Here is a 14,138-nt window from a genome sequence, read left to right as displayed (position 1 = left end):
TCAGATGTTCAAATGATCAATAAATTACTTAAACACCTTTTTAATACAATAAGATAAATGATTTTAAAAACCCTGCAGTAGATTATAAGTTGCCAACAGTGCCTAATGTATCAAATGTAATTTTAAAAAGCACAATTTTATGGCATTTTTACTTTTTGGGGATTTTGGTAGAAGATGAAATAAACATATCATTTCCAAAAAAAGAGAAGTTTCTAGTCATTATTTGAGTTATTAGGCTTTAAGGTGTTAAGGACTTGGACAGGCTAGCAAAACCGTCTTTATTAAAAACATACAGATGAGGACGAAATTATTAGTCAACCTGTGAAAATTTATTTTTTCCCAAGGATTTCACAAGTGCTATTAAACAGAACAAGTTTATTCTATTTATTTATTTGCACACACGATACCATTTTTGTGACATTGATGCATCTTTCACAGGGAAAGAGTTAAGTAAAAAACATTTGCTGGTGAGGCAGGAAACCCGGGGCATATGATTAAACCTCACCACATTACAATTAGACTTACAGGAAAGAATTTAATCAAAAGGACAAAGTTAAAAAGAAACAAACAAAAGAAAAAAACAGAACAAAGTAAACAACAAAACAAAACAAACAACAACAAAAGACAGAACAATTGTAACAGCTTTTCCAAATATCCAAGTTTTATTTTGGTTGCTTATTTATATTATTTGTTTATTTTACTTTGGACACAGAAACAAAGTACCAGGGTCAAAATTATTAGCCCCTGATGCTAATAGTCAGTTGTGTCTCCTTTTTACTAGATAATAGCCTGCAGTCTGATGTGGTTTTCAACAAGTCTCCTACTGGTCTCCTGAGGAAACCCAACCCATTCTTCTTGGGCCAATCTCTCAAGCTTTTTCAGATTTGATGGTCTTCTGGTATTGACCTTGATCTTCACCCCACAGATTTTCAACTGGATTCCAGTCAGGGCTTTGTGCAGGCCAGTTGCTAAGTTCACTTTGGTCTTCTGGAGCCACATGTTTTGAGTTGTTTTCATGTTGGAAGACAAAGCTACCACTTAGACCCAGTTTTGCTACTGACAGCTTGAGGTTTTCTTCTGAAATCTTCACATCTTTCCATCTCCATGATTCCTTCCACCTTTACGAGATTCCCAGTTCCAGATACACTGAAGCTTCCCCACAGCAATATACTCCCACCGCTGTGTTTCACTGTGGGGACGGTGTTCTTTGGGTTCTACGCCTCTCCCTTCTTTCTCCAAACATAAGCAACATCTCTGTGGCCAAAGAGCACTAGTTTGGTCTCATTTGAAAAAGCTATGTTAAATATTCCTTGATCTGTTTAACAGCACTTGGGAAATACTTTTAAAAATTCAAATTTTCATAGGGGGCTAAGGTTTTTGTGCTCATATGTATGTGGTTATGGTACAACCAAATGCAAGAAATGCATTTTAAACATCTAAGAGCATATCAAATTAAAGGCTTACCATTTAATGAGTGATAGACAGGTAACCTATGTTTGTTTCACAGCACTTTATTAGGGGGTAACTTGATTCTTAAAGCCAAGTTTATCAAAAAAATGTTACAGAAATGCTCACAATGCTATATAAAATACAGAGATGGATGCAGAAAAGTCAACGAAAGAGCAACAGAGGGCTGTGAGTGATACAAAAGAAAGTTTCCAACTCTTTATTTGTTATTAACAAACTTGTTACACCAAAAACTGTAGCAAATGTCCAGTACTCTAGGGTTCCACTTTTCTACCTGTCACTTTCTGTTTGTTGTTATGCTTTGGAAGATTTTTTTTTTCTTTTAAGGGCAGTGATCCTGTTTCTCACATAGTCCTTTACACCCTTCCATGAGCGGGTACTCAAGGCCTCTTGCTCCTCCTCAAGACACGCAACACAGTCGTCCTTCTGAGGTACCTTGTGTCCTCGAATGAAACGCATCAAGTGTCTTTCAACAGCTCGAACCTCAGCTTCCTCCCATGTCCTATGCACCTGTTTGTTTTTACCTCTTGAGCCTGTGGGGTAAAAGAGAAATTAGTGTACTGTGATTATAAAACTCTTTATACATGATAAGGTTTCTAGCATTTATTTCCAAGAGTCTTAACCTGAAGGTTTCAACTGATATGTTTTGGTTTGTTGTAAAGACAGTCCATTTGTGGACAGCTATGCTTTTATACTGTTATCCTCACCTGCCTCAAAGGTTCCCAATTATAAAGCGTCATCTGCTGTATTTTCCTTGTCACTCTTTGACGTCATATTAAACTTGCAAACAGACTAAAGAAGGTAAATATGCTTTGACAACAGTCTGACACTACAAACACACTGTTTGCCCTGTGTATGAAATGCACAAAACATCATCAAAGAAGTTTGACTTGATAATCTTACATCTCTGATTGGCTGAAAAATAATAAAGGACATGTTTAGATCTCAGTTTATAAACACCATAACTACCTTTTTTGTTTGAATGGGCAGGTTTTTGTGTTGTCTTCATGTTGGTGCCTCTCATTTCTCCAGATCCTTGTTGACTGGATGTTGATGGTCCACTGTGAACACTGGAATGTGACCTTGCTGTATTAGAGGCAAAAAGAGAGATTTCTCTTACATATCAAATATGCATATGAATGACTTTCATTCACATTTCAAATTTCTGTAAATGTAAACCATGATTGACCATGACCATGATTCATGATTTACCAGTAAAGTCATCAATTAGTTCTGTAGAATCTCAGGGCACTAGTCACCTAGCAAAGTCTGAAAAAAAAAGACACCCATCCTAATGCTAACTGTTAGCTCTGTGTCATTTCCATCAGTCTGGGGGTAGACAAATAAAGGTAAGTTCCTATGGACCCTTTATTTCAGCATATGTAAAGCTACATTTATTCTCCGCTTTTTGTTTAAGGGGACGTCAAGAGCTGATGACGCAGTGTTCTCAGCTCTCCTCGATCTCTCTACACTGTCTGGTCTGAATGACTTTACATCCTTTTAAAGCAAAAATCAAAATGTCTTTACTTTCTCTCCCTCTCTTTACTTTCTCTCTGTTTGCGATCAGTAAACAAACAATAATTCAATCAATCAATCAACCTTTATTTATACTCCAGAAATCATTGAGGGGCACCCTCATTTACTATGATACCGAGTCAATTACAGAGGAAATTCAGAGAATACAAAACAATAGAATCAGAGGAGAGACTGACAAAAGGGCGTTAAAATCATCAGACCGGTGATGATGAAAATGACTATAAAGATCACACTTCCATTAAACAATTACAGATAAGGCTGGAGGTTTAAAATAACATTTATAAAAAGCCCAAAAGGTAAAAGCTCAATGATCTTGAGCAGCTGCTGTAGCCTGTTCCACAAGTCAGGGGCAGAATAGGAAAAGGCAGTCTTTCCTAGTTCAGACCTGACTCGTAGAACATGCAAAAGCGGCTGGCCAGTAGAGCATGTGTGACATTGATTGTTAAAAGAGAGATGTAGAAGCTCAGTGAGGTAAGATTGTAATTTTTCGAAGAGGGCTTTATAAATAAAAAGGTGCCAGTGACAATTTCGTCTCATCTGTAGAGAAGACCAGCCAACCTTACTATATAAAATTCACGCCTATCATGGAAAGGAGAGAGTTTTCCTGCATATAAGATAAACAGTCTCCTTATTATTGATTTGTGGATAGCTAAAGAGCAGAAAATGAACATGAGCATATTTTTGGATTGGGCACTGAGAAACGCATGCCTGACTAGCACAGTCAGCCAATGTGCAAAACTAGCAGTATGGCACTTTAGTCATGGATAATGATCCAAAACATACAGTGAAATCAACCTGAGTTCCTGTTCCTGAAAGTAAAGAAATTTAATACTCTGTGATGGCCAAATCATTTCGTAATTTTGGATCTTCTTAAGCTAGGGGTACACATTGACACTCCACTAACGCAGCAGTGGGAGCAATTTGGGGTTAATTGTCTTGCCCAGACACATCTACACATGACTGCAGGGGCCAGGAATCAAACCCTCAACGTTCCAGTTGAGAGCTGGCTGACTGTACCCACTGATCCCCACATGCCTCAGTTAAATCACATATCTTGGGGAAACCCCTTTAATTAAAACTCGAAGCATACACTTCAGTTACATCTTGATTGTTTTATTTCAAACCTATTGTGGTGGTGAATATAAGTGAAATGGGAAAAATATTATATTTATGTTTCAATGCTTAAATATGGGCCAGAACTGTCTGTATATTCATATTGACATTATTCAGATTTACAGTACCAGCTGTGTCAACAGAATGCTTGCTCTTTTCATCAAACAGAAAGTCTGCATTTTGTAGAAAGACACTATCTCTAATGTCAGCATCTGTGACCTTGCAAAAAGTCAAAGAGCTGAAGTCAGCAAATCCCAAATGACTCCTTAGACTTCTTCATGGGTAATGCTCAAAAACCTGGTCATAACATTCAGCTTCTGCAGTCTGCATTGCTACCAAAACGGTATGGTTAAAATAAATGTCCAATATACTGGCTGTGTTATTCTCTTCAGTTTTACAGTAACCGATGTCAAATTCATATTTTTTTCATTTTATCTTACATAATAAAAAAGGACAAATTCTTACCATCAGAGTCCATTTTGACGCCACTGAGCTGCATGTTACTGTCCTGTCGTTGGGCTTGACCTTGAGGACCTAAAATCTGGTTGGCCTCATTTGCATCCAGACCCACTGTCTGTAGCATTTCTGCATAATGTTGCCTGATCTTTTTGGGGTTCAGTGCTTCTGGGTCTTTAGCTCCACAGGCTTTAATGAATTTTTGCAGGCAGTCTGATCCATGGTAGGGTGTCAGGGAATCAGGCCGGCCAAACAGAAAAGGATTCTTCTTGGGAACGCCACAGATCTCGCGAACCTCCACAAGGTACTCCAAAGCTGACAGGATTGTTGGTTTTAGGAAAACTGGGACCTTTCTCCCACATTTCCCTCGTAGGTCAATTCTAGTGAAGTGCGCACACATGGCTCTTTCCATATCTGAGACAGAAACATCCAAGCCAGTTAGCGAGCTTGACTTTTCCCTTGACCTAAAAGCTTTCAGTTCTACATATGACACCTCTCTGGCACTTCTCCTGTTGAAAAGTATTGTCCGTGCGAGTATCACCTTTGCCTGAGCACCGTAGTTTTCTGCAGAAGGGCTGTCTCTAAGTTTTTTCTCTGCAACTTCCTGAACTTTCTCAAGGTGGAGATTCAGCTGCTTCACATCTTCAGCGAATGGCACCTTCTTCTTGTTTTTAACTTCTGTTTTTCTGAGTACTTTTAAAGCACCTGACGAAATGAGTTTGGTCCATTTTTCTTGATACACCGAAAGGAATTGGCGTGCAGACTCTGCCACATGTTCATCACCACACTTCACTGCGTTCTTCTCAACAATACCACAGGCCTTCTGCAGAGTGTAGCCAAGCTTGATAGCAAGTGAAGGAGCTTTGTATGTATTTTTTTGTGGATCGTAGCCAGCCAGGACTTTCACAAAGGACACCACATGTAGGAAGTTTGAAGGTGTAAAGAAGTCCTCAAGTTTCTTCAAAGAACTTGTTTTTTGAGCTTCAAGTACAAGTCTTGCTACCTGCCGAAGGTTTTGTCTTATATATTCATGCCTCTTCTCATCAGATCCGTGCTGAGAGAACAAAAGCTCACCAAACTGCAGAATAACATTATCATCCATGATAGTCCGTGTCACTTCATCGTAAAGCATCACAGACAATATGTTCTTCAAACCGTCTGATATACAGAGGTCGTCTGAAACTTCCATCGCGCACAGCCATGCCATACGTTTCTTGCCAATCCCCGATTCATTTTCACGCTTTACTTTTTCTGGACACCTCCTCATGTGTCTGGCCAAAGAGAGATTTAAAAAAAGACCATGACAGTAAAGACAGTGCAGAAAGTCTTGTGCTTGTCCAGACATAGTTGGTCGTTTTTTCGCAGCAAGTTGGCCCTTCCCTGTTCTCAAGACAACTTTGTTGTGAGCAAAATTTCCTTGATTTATTAGTCTTTGCCATATCTTAAGTCTTTCTCTGGACTTTTTAGGATACTGAAACGCAATTGCTACCTCTGGTTTGTCACAGTGAATATTCTCCAAATGGCGTGCCATTTTTGTCACTGGCTTGGAGCAAAACAAACAGTAATTCTTTCTATTAGTACGGCACTTGGTAGAATTTGAGGATGGTGCCACTACAGTTTTTGCAGACTTCTTCCAAGAAAATTCTCTGGCCTTTTCTGGAGGACTGACATCTCCAGTCTTACATGGAGAATTTCCCTGTTTTTCATGCTCTTGCTCAGGGGAAGCAGGCTTTTCACTTATGGGGCTTGAGGGTCTGCTGTAGCTGGAGTCATCTGAAGAGAACCCGTCTTGGTCAGGTATTAACGCAGAAAAGTCTTCATCACTCACAGGATCATCGGAGTTACCCTCATCCCCTGACTCTGAAGAGGCACACTCTTTTTTCTGAAAAATAAACAAATACATGTTTTGTTTTGTTTTTTTTTTTTTTTTGAGCAGTAGAAGAGACTGACCTGAATGTAATCATACTTATTTCTGTTCTATACATTTGAACAAGGATACAAAAGCATTTTCTAGCAACAGCTAATTCTACTAGATAGTTTTTTTTAAGGATATTAAATTTCATTTATTATGACATACACAATGATTCTGCTCATACTAGGGATCATTTTTAAATCCTACATGGAGAAATGGTAAACTCCATCATGAAATCAGTTGCAGATTTATCTTCTGTCAATCAACCAGTGTTTATTTGGGCAGTAATTCTAATTTAGTCTTAGTCTTCGGATTCAAATGTTCATTAATTCACAGTTTAATTCACATTTCTGTCATTCTTATCCTGTAAAGTTTTAGTCCAGTTTTGTTCAACAAAAACCCAAAAACATTTTTCTACAGTTTAAGTCAATGAAAAGTCTTTACATTATAATCTTCATTTTAAGTCAAGGCATTTATTTTCCTTCCATTTAACCAGATAAATAGTAAACTTAAATTAACCAACAGTCCAGCACATCTTATCCTCACTTAAGTCTCATAAATAAAAACTTAATGTAATTTTCGTCCAGGTTTTATCACCAAAGATCTATTTTTGCATGATCTTTCTCAGGGGAAAAAAGGTAATCAACAAACATTTTCATGACAAGTTTTAGTTGGCGAAATCAACACTGCAATCAACAACTTGAAGTATGGACAAGCCAGTTTAAATTTTACGTTGAACGACATTATTATCTAAACATCAAAATGCAAACTACTGAAACATTTTCAGACTTTTCTGAGTTTGCTGCATGTGCAAACACAGACCATTTTTCACTCAGTCTTTTGCATTCCAACCCCCTTGTAAATCTTTAGCTTGAAGTCGGGTTGTGCTGAGGTGTAAATATATATTGAAAAATTCAATGTGGGCAAGCGGATGGAGCTGATTGTGTTCATTTTTGTGCACTGGGCACACGGTAATATAATGGACTGTTCTCTGATATCAATAGACTGACTACTTAATTTTGTAAACGTTTGCCAGAATGTCCTTTTCCACTCTTTTATTGACATTGCAATCATGTTGAACAACACATTAAATTTATAGAAAAGCAAAAAATCTCAGTTTTGTATCCCATCTTCCATCTGAAAGGGATAGCCTCCCAGAGTGTGATGCATTACATATGTGAACAACCAAATCTGGAGGATTTCAGGGGCACTTCTCCAAAAGCTTTCTAGAAGTGTTTAGGAGTACATTTGTGGAAACAGCATAATTGAGAGCAACATCCTTGTTACATCCTTCTCACTGTTTAATTTCTCTGTCTTGTCTCTGATATGACTGTTCACAAGCTTTCTTAAAGTGTTTTATAAGATTATTGAAGTAATTGATGTTTTTAAACCCTCAGTATGAAGGACATGAGCATTCCTACAAGAAATATTCTCTGTAAATAAAGTTGGTTGCTTGCTTGTATGAGTATGTAATAATTTATGGTCCTTCTTAAACCTTAATAGGAGAGCCAGTCCTGAATTTACTCGAGCATTCATAAAGAACAAAAAGAAAAAGCTATAAATACAAGCCATCTGTTTTAGTGTGCTGCCTTGCGACAATTCCCTGCCTTCACACTGAGCTTTGTTACTTGAATTCTAGCTTTAGTAATTGTAGAAATGATTATTTTTGTTATTTTAAAATCGTATAAATGTGAGACGTTTCTGACATCAATGACCTTATGCAAATACAAGAGAAGAATACTATTTATCAAACATAAAAAAAAGCAGCAACAGTTTTTAAAAAATGGCTACCTGTGATTTTTCTGCAGATGTCTCAACCTGCTGGTCATCACTGGCCTTAGTTTGCTCAGACTGGGATGTTTCTTCCAAGGATTGAAGCTAAACTCAAAGCCATACAAAAATCATTTTATATTTGTGTATGCATTACAGACATGAATGGTTGTAAACAAAATCAAAGCCAAGCATCTTAAAACTTTAACAAACCTGATTAGCTTGGTGTGGGGAGAGGCTATCACTGCTGTCCTCTGGAGGTAATGATTCCAGCTAAATGGGGAAATAAAATCAGTTTTTTTGTTGATTAAAAACCTCTTATGATGTACCCAACATTATACTGTATATATATATTTATATATATATATATATATACATACACACACACACACACACACACACACACACACACACACCTACACACACAAACGACCTTCATATAAAAACATTCTGACACACTTACAGCTTTATCCAAGTCTGCCAGTTGTTGAAGTAGTTTTGTGCGTTGACTTAACAGTGCCAGGCGCTGTCTGTCGTTGCTGGCCTGAAAGCAGGTAAAAAAAAAAATCACAAAAAAACAAACAAACAAAAAAAAAAAACAGGAAAAAAAAGCTGATAAAATCTAGTAAAGATCTACACCTCTGTGACTCTATTAGAAACATTAACATGATAGTAGCTAATGAAGGAAATTTGTTAGGTGAATATTCAGACTGACTTCTAATGAGAACCATTAATGTCTTTGGGAATCAACAGCAATATCAAACACCTTAATTTGTAGAGGTACAAAAAAGATTATATATATCTAACTCTCTTCTGTAATAACTTCAGGTGCTGCTTCCTTCCTTACCTGTGCATTGATGTTCCTATCCTGAGATTGCTCTTTGTTAGGCTGAGCAGCAGAGTCAGGGATGGACTCATTTACAGTCCCTGAAGAGAAGACAAGTTTGATCGTGTAAAATGAAGTTTCAGACAACATCTGACTGTTTTTATATAGAGTCTACCACTGGTTTAAACAAGACAACTCTTTAGTCTGTTTTGATTTAGTTTCATGATTGACTGTTTTTTTCTGAGACATTTACTACCTATCCCAAAACCTTCTCATTTCTTAAGTTACACTGAGAAGGCAAAATGTATTCCTTCCTCCTCTATGTTCATCATGAATTGAGATTTTCTTAAAGTCATATTGAAATTAGATGCTTAATCTTTACCTGGTTAAATGCAAACTTATGAGTGAATAATATTCTCAATACAAGACTGCATGCCATCATACTATGTAAGTATAAAAATAGATCTTACCTCCACATTGTGATGAAGATATCCATGCACAGTGCTCCTGAGAAGCTGATGAGGCATAGCTCTGAGTGTATCCAGCGATACCAGCAAACTCCACCTGCCCCCCTTTGATAGCAGCCTGAGATGTTCTTACAGGTTGTCCACATGATGGAGGGTGGATGGGCAAATTTTGAACGCCATTTGTTGAAGCTTGACTGGTTGTTAAAGGATGAAATTGCATCTTCGAAGAATTGTGAGGTGAGAAAAATGGTAGTTGTTGTGTTTGGTTTCTCTGGGTAAGAGATAGTGGTGGGATACCTTTTTCTTGGTTTGCAGAAAGAAGCACTGATGAAGTGTGAGGGACTTCCTGGGCAAAAGGATTAATCTCAGACACATTTGGCATAGCAGTGTTGGCAAACAGCGTGTTGGAGGGCAATAGATTGCTGCCAGCTTGAAAATCTTTGTGCAGAGCAGAGTGAAGAGTGTCATTTCTGGATGATAGGGTGCTAAAGTCTCTCATACAGCTCTGACTGGGCATCTGCAGGTGATCACACAAGGATCTCTGGTCAGTAGATGAGCCCAGGCTGGGATGCTGAGAACTGGAAAGAGGGTTGAGAGGGGGTCCCTGAGTTGAGTTTGTAGACCAGCCATTCTGGACAACCCACGACTGACGGGGTATGTGGCTGTTATTTGGAGTCAGGTCATCCATCATCCTCCATAATCATCAGTTTGCTGCTAATTCTTACTTGCTTAGAGGTGGCACCTAGTAGATGAAAAGAAAAAAAATCACAGTTCATTATTTTCCAAATATGATCCCAATCTCTCTTTAGACAGTAGGCTTGTATAAGAACACGATAGTTTGAATTATTGTCTTTGGAATTAAACTTTGATCAAATGAAGAAGTGAAAAGTGTATCTTAGAAACCAGTACCATGCACCACAATGACATGTTAGAGAAACAAATAGAAAAATGTAACTGAATAAATTAAAACAAAACAGAGACCCCCCCAAAAAATCTTACCCTATGCTCTTGTTATTTTTTTGTAAATTTACAGGGTTCCCATAACCATTTAAGAATCCAATTTAAGACTTTTTGAGACTTGATATGAGATAAATTTATACCACTTTTTGAACAGCAAGTGTGATTTCCATACATCAGACAAAGCTGAATTCTCTCATTTAGAGCATAGTTAATAAAATATCAATTGATACAACACACTTTTTGGGCCCTTGAGACCAAAATTTGATTATCTTTGGCACATGTAATGCCACTTTTCTATCAATATAATGAACATTGGGATTAATCATCACGTACAATCAAGCATACACGCAAAAAATCAAATACATGAAATTAGAAATGAAAACTGGATAAAGACACATCTTAGTCAAAGTGTCTTCTAAAATTGAAGGCCACCCACATGTAAACACAAAACTATTGAAGACTTGAGGCCTTACATTTAAAAAGTTAGTTTATTTTAAAACCTCTTCAAGGAGCTGGAATAAATAACCTCCCCAGATTGTCCCAAAAAATGTTGTTACTGATTAGTAGACAACCAAAGGCTATCAAAAAAGTGTGAAAGTAATTTTCTGTCAAAAAAGATACTACAATTGTTGTCCTATTGCTGTACATTGAAAAGTCAAGAAGTGTCTTACAATTCTTTCTGTAGAAATACAAATTCAAGGCTAAATTAAAGCTAAAATTAACTCATCATTAAATGAAAATGTAACATTTGTTGTTTAACTATTGTACAAACTATCATTCTCCAGTAGCAATTCTTTGTGTTAAGGATGTTTTACCAATTTTTAAAGAATATAGAGGGATATAATGCTGTACAAATCAGGGCGTGCTACTAACTCTTAGCCAAACTCAGATTAAGTTTGAAACCCTTGTAGATTATACTGCACAATTAAAGTTCATGCATCAAAGCACAGCACGAACTTCAGTTCACAATAACTGTTTGACAAATAATTAGACCCACTTGTAAAGTGGTAATGAAACTTCTTTATGGAAGAGCCACTTTACAAAAAGCACTTGATGCCACTCACCTCTTGCAGTAGTATCTAACCAAACCATGAAGAAATATCAATTTATCATACCAATCTCTATCCCAAATGCAATATCATACAACTTCTTTCCTATGAGAACCTCTCTGTTTAACTTAAAATAGAGCATTATGGTACAAAATGAAAAGCTTTTATGCAATTTATATTTGCAGGTTTGGATTTGGGTTAGTAGTTTGAGAAAGTAAACCCCCCACATGTTTGTCAGAAACCAGGAACATTAGCCATAACACGTATTTTCGAGGAAACCATTCAACTAGTTCTACGGACCTGTAAAGGCTAGCTGTAACCAAGTTATTGTGGTTCGTGGAGATTTACAAAATACAGCTTGGCAGAGCGATGCCCAAGTCGTCAAGCTAGTCCCTTTGCTAGCAACAACGATTAGCTATTGGCATGCTTCGCCGTGAAAATTAAAAATAAGAATGAAAAGATCACGAACCACTAGGCTCAATCATACATACAATGTTTTTTTCTGGTTTAAATGCGAATACAGGAGAAGCATACCTCTGTTTTCATTATGAGAAGTAGCAACCGTGTGTTTTCCTCCGCCATGCGTGAGCTAAAACACTTCCGTTGGCATTTCACAATAAAAGCAGCACCATTTCATTCATACAGAACATGGGACAGGAGACTGACAAGTGGATAATATTGCCTTAAAAATATGTATACGAGTGACGACCAAAATGAGCAATATCATACGGTTCCCATTTGGAAATAAGGGTTTTGTATGTAAATTTGGCTGAAGCTGTGCGTGTGCACAGTTCCCCACAACTTTCTGACAAGTTTTTTGTTATCAGCAACATGACCCCTTTATCTTGTGTTGTTGTTTATATTGCAAGTTTTTTGAGAAGCTATTTGCCCTTTCAAAGTTGTTACACCAAATACACTACTTACCATGCCTGTTTACTACCTAATATTTTACACTGTTAGGAAAAAATAGACATTTAATGTGCAGGGAGCCCTCGTCTGCCCCTCTTCCTTCCTCACTCAGAGCTGCCAGTCTAGGCTCCTCCTCTTCTTTCAGGAATTGCAGGAGCTTTTTTCTGATCTGCCTGTTCATAGACAACGACTGGAGTTTTCTCAGCCCTTACTCTTGCCATCCAAATTGAAGTTGTCTTTTATAAACAAGACTCACCAAGTCAGTTGTTTGTCTTCCAGCACCCCCTGCAATAGCTCTCCACTCTGTTAAAAATATTCAGTACATTCTCTTATGTTTTACTCAAGAGTGTCACAAGGAAAGTTATGAGGGGATGTGCTGCTACATCTTTCAGTCACCAGCAGGTGGTGTCAGGATGTCTCCAGATCAGAGTAGTCTAGAGGAATGATTATAACAGGCTTTCAGACATTGAGTTAAAATATAGGAGCATGTAAAAAGTAAATCCAGAAGCATGTAACATGTAGCTGACACCTTCAGTACGACTGTGTACCACTTCAGTTAATATAACTGGTTTTTAATGTAACCCTCACATGACTTTTGCCACATATGTGGTACTCATTCATTTCTTCACTCATAAAACTCTTATCAGTTTTGCACTCTCTTTCACCTTTAGAGTCACAGAAAGACCAGTGTATCACACAAAGCCTTGGTTTGAATGATAGACATACAGATAAGAACAGGAGATAAAGAAACATAGTAGGTGGAGAACCAATTAAATGTGCTGTAAACATTATTATTGTGCATGACGAGATTAAGGCACAGGTTAGAGAGAGAATAAGACATGTCAAACAATAGTTATAAGAAACTAGAACTTTACCAGATTTAATGGCACATTCATACCTAATGTACATACTCCTACTTATGGACTTTGTGGGTGTTTGATATACCTGTGTATGGGGCTGGTGCAAGAAGAATTTGTGGTAAACTGCGTGTCTTATTTTCTGTAACCATGAGATTTCCTCTTTCCTACGTTTGGGGGTAATCTTATCTCCACATCAGAAAGAAGGTTTATAGCATAAGCCAATAAAGGAAGTGAGAGTGTGCAAACTAGGATATTATTACCCTGGTGGCTTTTGACAATGCCTGCACAATACAAGAAAATATGCAATGTGCCATTACATTGTTCCATATTGCAATAATAACAGAAATTGTGATATGGAATATTATAGACCATAACTTACTATTTTCATGTCTGCTGTTTTACTATTTACATACAACTTTGCATGATTAAAATCCAAAGCTGTTGTTTTTTCACTACTAAAGTGGTACCAATCAATCTGAGGGTAGCCGATAGCTGACCTAAGGTTCATATATCTGCACCAAAATGGTGTCAAAACATAACTTTCAAACCCAGCATACACCTTGAGGACAAAATGTATTATGAACAACAATAAATTTTTTTTTAAAAACACCTTTTTGAAAAAAAAATATTGTAATAAAGTCAGATTTTTGCAAACATTATCACTGCAATTTTCAATAATAGATATGGGATTTACAGTGCAAACTCTTAGTTCACTCTTCAGTTCTGTTTTAACTCCTTATACATGAGTGCAGAAAATTGTTCAGTAATCAGGGCTTAGCCCAAACTTGGGATCTGGGGACATCAGGCAGATGC

At 37.3% G+C, this 14,138-nt stretch overlaps 1 protein-coding gene across 1 annotated transcript; it reads right to left on the bottom strand.

Annotated features, from left to right (window-relative positions):
* Positions 1 to 1,500: 1,500 nt before the first annotated feature.
* LOC121509728 lies at positions 1,501 to 12,152 on the bottom strand. Its single transcript, XM_041787364.1, has 9 exons — positions 12,091 to 12,152; positions 9,551 to 10,289; positions 9,102 to 9,181; positions 8,718 to 8,798; positions 8,468 to 8,527; positions 8,276 to 8,362; positions 4,582 to 6,454; positions 2,437 to 2,553; positions 1,501 to 2,000 (listed from the first exon to the last, which is right to left on the bottom strand). Exons 2-9 carry the CDS (start codon positions 10,236 to 10,238, stop codon positions 1,762 to 1,764), a joined length of 3,225 nt encoding a protein of 1,074 aa, XP_041643298.1. The 5' UTR covers positions 10,239 to 10,289; positions 12,091 to 12,152; the 3' UTR covers positions 1,501 to 1,761.
* Between the last annotated feature and the right edge of the window lie 1,986 nt (positions 12,153 to 14,138).

Source organism: Cheilinus undulatus, linkage group 5 (assembly GCF_018320785.1).
Source record: "Cheilinus undulatus linkage group 5, ASM1832078v1, whole genome shotgun sequence".
Lineage (NCBI taxonomy): Eukaryota > Metazoa > Chordata > Actinopteri > Labriformes > Labridae > Cheilinus > Cheilinus undulatus.
The sequence above is the reverse complement of the archived record's forward strand: the minus strand, read 5'-3'. Positions and strand labels throughout refer to the sequence as shown.

Excerpts from the sequence above, each read along its gene's own strand:
- LOC121509728 (XM_041787364.1), bottom strand. The coding sequence starts at position 10,238 with ATGATGGATGACCTGACTCCAAATAACAGCCACATACCCCGTCAGTCG. Across the intron at positions 8,528-8,717 it reads TGGCAGACTTGGATAAAGCT|CTGGAATCATTACCTCCAGA; the intron begins GTAAGTGTGTCA and ends TTCCCCATTTAG. Across the intron at positions 2,554-4,581 it reads CGTCAAAATGGACTCTGATG|CAAGGTCACATTCCAGTGTT; the intron begins GTAAGAATTTGT and ends CCTCTAATACAG.